We start from the raw sequence: 6,157 nt of genomic DNA, 5'->3' as shown, positions 1-6,157 counted from the left end.
TTTGTTATGTTTCCCTCGGGTGACTCGCAGAGATAACATAACGAGTTATACAATTTAATTATTACATTTATTGTTCAATTACATACAAAGAACGCACTCACCCAATGTTCGTTATGAATAAACAAAAGTCATGTCCGCCATATATATATCAATGACATTTTACTACGACAGTCCCACAAGACAACAACAATGAAACAATGAACTCAGACGAACCACATGACACACGGAACGTCAGACGAATTACATATCTAACAGTCCATATAACGGGTTTCTAATAAATTGGAAAAATATAATTTTATGTCCACTTTCACATGCTGACACGGGCTGTTCAAAGGTTTCTAATAAATTGGAAAAATATTTTTATGTCTACTTTCACATGCTGACATGGGTTGTACATAGGTTTCTAATAAATTGGAAAAATATTAATTTTATGTCCACTTTCACATGCTGACATGGGCTGTTCAAAGGTTTCTAATAAATTGGAAAAATATTTTTATGTCTACTTTCACATGCTGACATGGGCTGGACAAATCACTGTCTTCCAAACCAGGTTGTGAATAACATTTCATTTTTACATTCCATATTTGCCATAGTTTCTACTACAACTGGTTGATCTTTCTAGCAACACTGAACAATCATTTTAATGTGGTACAAGCACTAGAGAGGTTGTCCTATCCCTGACAAGACTAAAAAGTTACTGTTTGTTCATGGCAACTGTTGTACAGTGAAACTGTAAACCCCTCCTGGTAAAAAGTGGTAGTAGCCAGCCATTATAAACAGACCAATAGCCGGTTGACAGAGATGGCCGAGAGTACGAGAAGACTTGATAGTCGTGTGTGCTGATATAGTAATTATAGTGTGATAATGAGTGGATGTTATAACGATCCAACCTTTTGAGGATAATAACAATGTATGACTGGGTGGGGGGAGTCACACAGTGTCAGATAGAACCATTCTATTGACGACTTTGGAATATAACAATATCTGTCAGAGCGACAACCGTCATCAAAAGACAGACACAGTGACAAAAGACCACTTTACAACAGCAACATAACTGAATGAGTGACAGAGTGAGGATAGACAACTACATGTTGATTGACGGATAGGAAATTGAATAGAAATTATCACGAGTGGTATGGCGAGGGAGGAGAGTAATAAAAATGAGGGCAGTCGTTGATTAGTAAAGGAGATAACTGAAAAAAAAATGAAGGTGACAATAAGTGGCAGAAAGTGATGGATAGCAGGGCAGATGGGTGACAGGGGAGAGAGAATAAGTCATAAATAAACGGTGATATTAATGGGAGAATGATGGTCAGAAATAAAGAAAGGTTTTGAACTAATATTGCTTCTGTCACTAATAACAAAAAAACCCATTTATTTTGAAAATCTGAGGAAGCACCCCATTTTTCAATCTTGCTAGCATGGATTGGAGGAGTCATCGCAGTTCAAGTTACCTCCCATTGGGAACTATATCAACCAAAAATAAGATACTGGGGTGTCATTTGGCTTGGTTTCTATGGCTGGATGCCCTTCCAAACATCAAACTGTAGCACCAACTAGAGAGGTTGAATAGCCCTTAGGTACAACTACAGGTGTGGTTAATGAGTTTGCTTTGCAATCACAGTTTTGGGTTTGGTCCCACAGCACGTAACCATTGGCAAATGGTTTTCTACTATAGCCCTGGGCAGATCAAAACCCTGTAAGTGGATTTGGAAACTAAAAAGAAGCTTGTCAGGTGTGTGTCTTGACATTGCAAAGAAATAATGCAGCTTGTATGATGATTATTTGTTCATAATGAGTGTGCAGTCTTCCATGGAAACATGTCTGGACTCGGAGAAAATATCATCCTGCTTGGAAACCTGTCAATGTTAGCGACAGGAAATGCATCCTGCTCACCACGGAAAATCTGCTACAATGAATTTTGTCTGACCCTTATCAGCATAGAAAAATAGACATTAAAATGATTTTCTTTTCTGAGCTATGACAAGTTAAATATAATAAATTTTTCAACATTAAAGTTAAAATGCCAAGTATTGATTCTTTGGTAATCTAGCATAGTCATTCTTAACAGAAATACCATCATTTATGCTGAGGAGATCCAGAAGTTAATATTGAAAGAAACTTTAGGGAAAGTTCATGAAAGCGTGATCAAACTTTGATGCAAACACACAAGTAAAAGAGAAAGGAATGGTTAAGAGATACTTACATGTGATCTGTATAAGTAAGCTAACAGACCAGCTGTGACCTCAGCAGTGAGTACCACAAGTAAGGCAATGAAGTACTGAAACAACAAAACATGGAAACTGTTATAACAGACATGACCAAATTAAACATACAACCAGGAATTTTATAGCAGAATCAGTATTAAACAACAACACAGAATTGTAAGACAGGTTCAATGAACAAGGCCTTTTTGCAAAAGAATTAGGAGAATCAGTTTTCTAAAACCTCAGGTTACTCAATATTTCGAGATATTCATAACTAGTAAAACAGGTAAGGGTTAACAACAGGAAGAGTATCCAGGTGTAAAACAATACATCAATCATATTTATGTAACAGATTCTTAGATATAAATTTGTCATAAGCGCTTGGTCTCAAAAAGCCAGAGCTTAATCCAATTCTCATGGTATACAAGTGACTGGGGGAGCAATTTGAATCAAAGCATTTTACTCAAGAACACAATGTATCACCCCATCTGCAAATAGGAACCTTGATCTTATGACTTGAGTAGAACACACTTATCAAGGGGCAAAGTGGACTGGTTGAACTGCAACATGGGAAAATGGGTATAAAAATGAAAGCACAAACAAGTATGCGCACATATGCAGATACAAGCATGACTGAGAGGTTAAAAAATTCAGTTTGCTACCATGAGGAACTGAGTTTGATCCCACTGTCTGGAATCTTAGGCAAATGTCCATTATCACAGATTTGGGAAGACCCAAACCTCGTGAGTGAAACTGGGTATTTTGAAGGTCCAACCATGTCACAATGATTCAGTTATACCTATGGGATACTCAGCCAGTTCACATACTAACTGAATGAGTAACTCATTCAGATGATTGAACAAGAAAATGTTCATACATTGTTCTCAATGGAGAGAATTCCACCATCATATATCACAGATTGACAGATCCATCATTATTGTCTAACGTCTACCATGCTTGCATGGATCAGACATGAGTGCATTGAGGCAGAGTTTTTCCTCTGGTCGGATGCTCTTCCTGTCATCAACCTTCACTTATGTCCAAGTGAGGTAATAATCTCTCTGAGTATTGCACAAATAACAGCTCAGACATATTCTATACAGTGAACTGGAAACAAACAACACAATTTGAGGTGCCTTTTGTTTACAAAGATCACACATGTTGAGGAATGTTAGGAAGCTCAGATATCATTTCTGACGGACTGCAAGCCAATGGCACTGGTAGGAAGCCATTGTTTACAGACCAGTGGACATGAGGGAAACCCACACACATACGTATGGTGAGTGGTCTTGGTAAAAAAAAGCTGAAAGAAGCTCACTGTGGTGTATGTGTGAATATGAATCCCCTTGTCTTGACATTGGAGGATAGTTATAAACGAGTGTCACCGTTATACAAGCTGTACCATTCAATTCCAATATTCTGCAGAATCAAGGCTGGTCATAGGGAAATATTACTTCATACACACGAAGGTCAGCAACAAGGACATCTGTCCAGAGAAAATCTGCCTCAAGAAACTCCATCCAACCCATGAAAATGTAATGAGTGGACATTAGAAAAATAACACCACACACATGCAATGAGATTCTTCGGTTTCTGTCTACCAAATCCACTCACAAGGCTTTGGTTAGCCCAGGACTATAGAAGACACTAGCCCAAGGTGTCACAGAATGGGACTGCACCTGAAGCCATGTAGTTGGAAAGCAAACTTCTCGACCATGCCTGTGTCCTTGGCAGATCCATCACTACATATCACAATCAGCACCGTTTGATTTCCATTGTGTCACAAAGTCGAGAAGATTGTGTGTGAGAGAGGAAACAAAAAGGACACTCAGCAAGATAAGGTTTGTTTATTTGTCAGTTGTTAACAGTAGAAGATTGAAATAAAGTTGACTCATCATTGACACCAGCAGGAAACAACCAGAATAAAATGTAAAGAAGAACTGTTGGTATGATCAACAAGCTTCCATCAGAGATATACTGTATCAATGTAAACCTTTTGATACCAACTTGTCTGAAACTGCCCATCGTTCTGTGACACAAATTCTGTTTTAATGTAATCTAAACTAAAACCTATCAAAACGTCATGTGAATTAATGTTCTGAATACCATCTTGGTATCGACAAAGTTATTTTATTAAATCCTTCAATATTTTAAAAATTGATTGAGTGCCACTCATATTTAGTGGGAATAGAATGCAATGATGTTTTCTTGACTTTTGAGTGACTTTCTAAGGAACCTCATAATCGATTTAATTCCAAGTGGAGTGACATCAGCATTTCACACACAACAACTCTCTATTACTCAATTACACTTCCAATTAATCCATTGTCAATTGTCATAAGACTATAAAAAAAAAAGGCCAAAAAAACAAAACAACTTTGCCTTATAAAAGAATAATTCTTTTTATCAGTTAATTAGTGAACTATGAAAAAGATTAATTAAGCAGAAGTGGGTTAGTATATTAATTCTCATTGACATGCATAGGTTTATCAACCTTATGAGTATATAACTGTGTATATTTGTGTGGGCATGTGTGCCCCCCACCCCACCACATATATATATATATAAAATCTTCATATTAGTCGGCAGTGTTACTTTGATGCAAGATAGGTTTTGTGTAAATATAAGTATCTTTGTATATCTGTTCTGTCTTAATATCAAGACACTGCAAAAGCGGCGAGCTGGCAGAAATGTTAGCATGCCAAACAAAATGCTTAGAGGTATTTCGTCTGTCTTTACGTTCTGAGTTCAAATTCCACCAAGGTCGACTTTGCTTTTCATCCTTTTGGGGGTAAATAAATTAAGCACCAGTTGCACACTGCGGTAGATCTTGTGCCCAGAGTAGAAAAGAATATCAAGACACTATCAAGTACTTCATGTTAAGAACAAATAGTTTTATGCATCTAACTCACTTTATGAACAAAAAGAGCACCAATCATTCTTAGTGGTTGGCGTTAGGAAGGGCATCCAGCTGTAGAAACTCTGCCAAATCAGATTGGAGCCTGGTGTAGCCTTCGGGCTCCACCAGTCCTCAGTCAAATCGTCCAACCCTGCTAGCATGGAAAGCGGACGTTAAATGATGATGATGATATATATATATATATATATATATTTTAACATACCAGAGATTTAAATAGGAAAACTGAAATACAGTCAAATATAATTAACACATCTGCCAGCATGATAACAACATGGTAATAAAGAAATAAACTTACCGCTGCAAGAAGCCATCGGTTTTCTTTGCCAGCAGCGACAATTCCCAGAAGTCCAATGATAAATAATATGATGCCAACACCAATTATGATACTGGCTGGGATGAGGGTAATATTGGCTGTGGTCAGTTGATCAAAATGATGGTAAGTTTTGAAAATCCAAGCACCACCATAGAACAGAATGGCTGCTGCAGTCTAGCAAGGAGAAAGGAAACAAAGTTCATATATATATACATATGCATATATATATATATATATACATATGTACATATATATGTACACACATACATCAAAAACAGGAAAAACAAAAGTCAATTTCACGATCAGTGAAACTTTTGATAGAAAACTTAGAGAGAAAATGACATTTCAAGCATGATTCTTCAATAGAGAGAGTTTATGTATTATATAAAAAATTCTATATTTCTGAGACTTTTTATCTGTATGAGTTGGAATGGCAACCTCGTCTTGATTGTAGTTTCCACTACATTCGGCTGGACCATGCACAGCTGAAACAGTGAGAACAATAATCGAGACGAGAAAACCATTGATTTAATATAACACACACACACACACACTGTGTGTATGTGTGTTTGCGTGGAGGTGGTGGTGCAATTATAAAATATAAAATTGCATAGAAAGCTCTGGAAACAGCTGAATGAAAACATTTCAAACTAAACAGAGGCCCCGCACACAGAATCACAAATACAAAAAAAAAAACCAGAACAAAAACCGCCATCC

General features: G+C 37.0%; 1 protein-coding gene across 2 annotated transcripts in view; it reads right to left on the bottom strand.

Moving 5' to 3' along the window:
* Positions 1 to 6,157, bottom strand: part of LOC106878523 (tetraspanin-36) — a 43,453-nt gene that overhangs the window by 12,404 nt on the left and 24,892 nt on the right. For both annotated transcript variants that reach the window (XM_014927763.2, XM_014927756.2), the window contains exons 2-3: positions 5,423 to 5,614; positions 2,207 to 2,281 (exon numbers count right to left, since the gene is read on the bottom strand). In XM_014927763.2, the coding sequence (XP_014783249.1) occupies positions 2,207 to 2,281; positions 5,423 to 5,614 (267 nt within the window). The remainder of the gene's footprint in view (positions 1 to 2,206; positions 2,282 to 5,422; positions 5,615 to 6,157) is intronic.

The sequence above is a fragment of the Octopus bimaculoides genome, chromosome 15, assembly GCF_001194135.2.
Source record: "Octopus bimaculoides isolate UCB-OBI-ISO-001 chromosome 15, ASM119413v2, whole genome shotgun sequence".
NCBI lineage: Eukaryota > Metazoa > Mollusca > Cephalopoda > Octopoda > Octopodidae > Octopus > Octopus bimaculoides.
The sequence above is the reverse complement of the archived record's forward strand: the minus strand, read 5'-3'. Positions and strand labels throughout refer to the sequence as shown.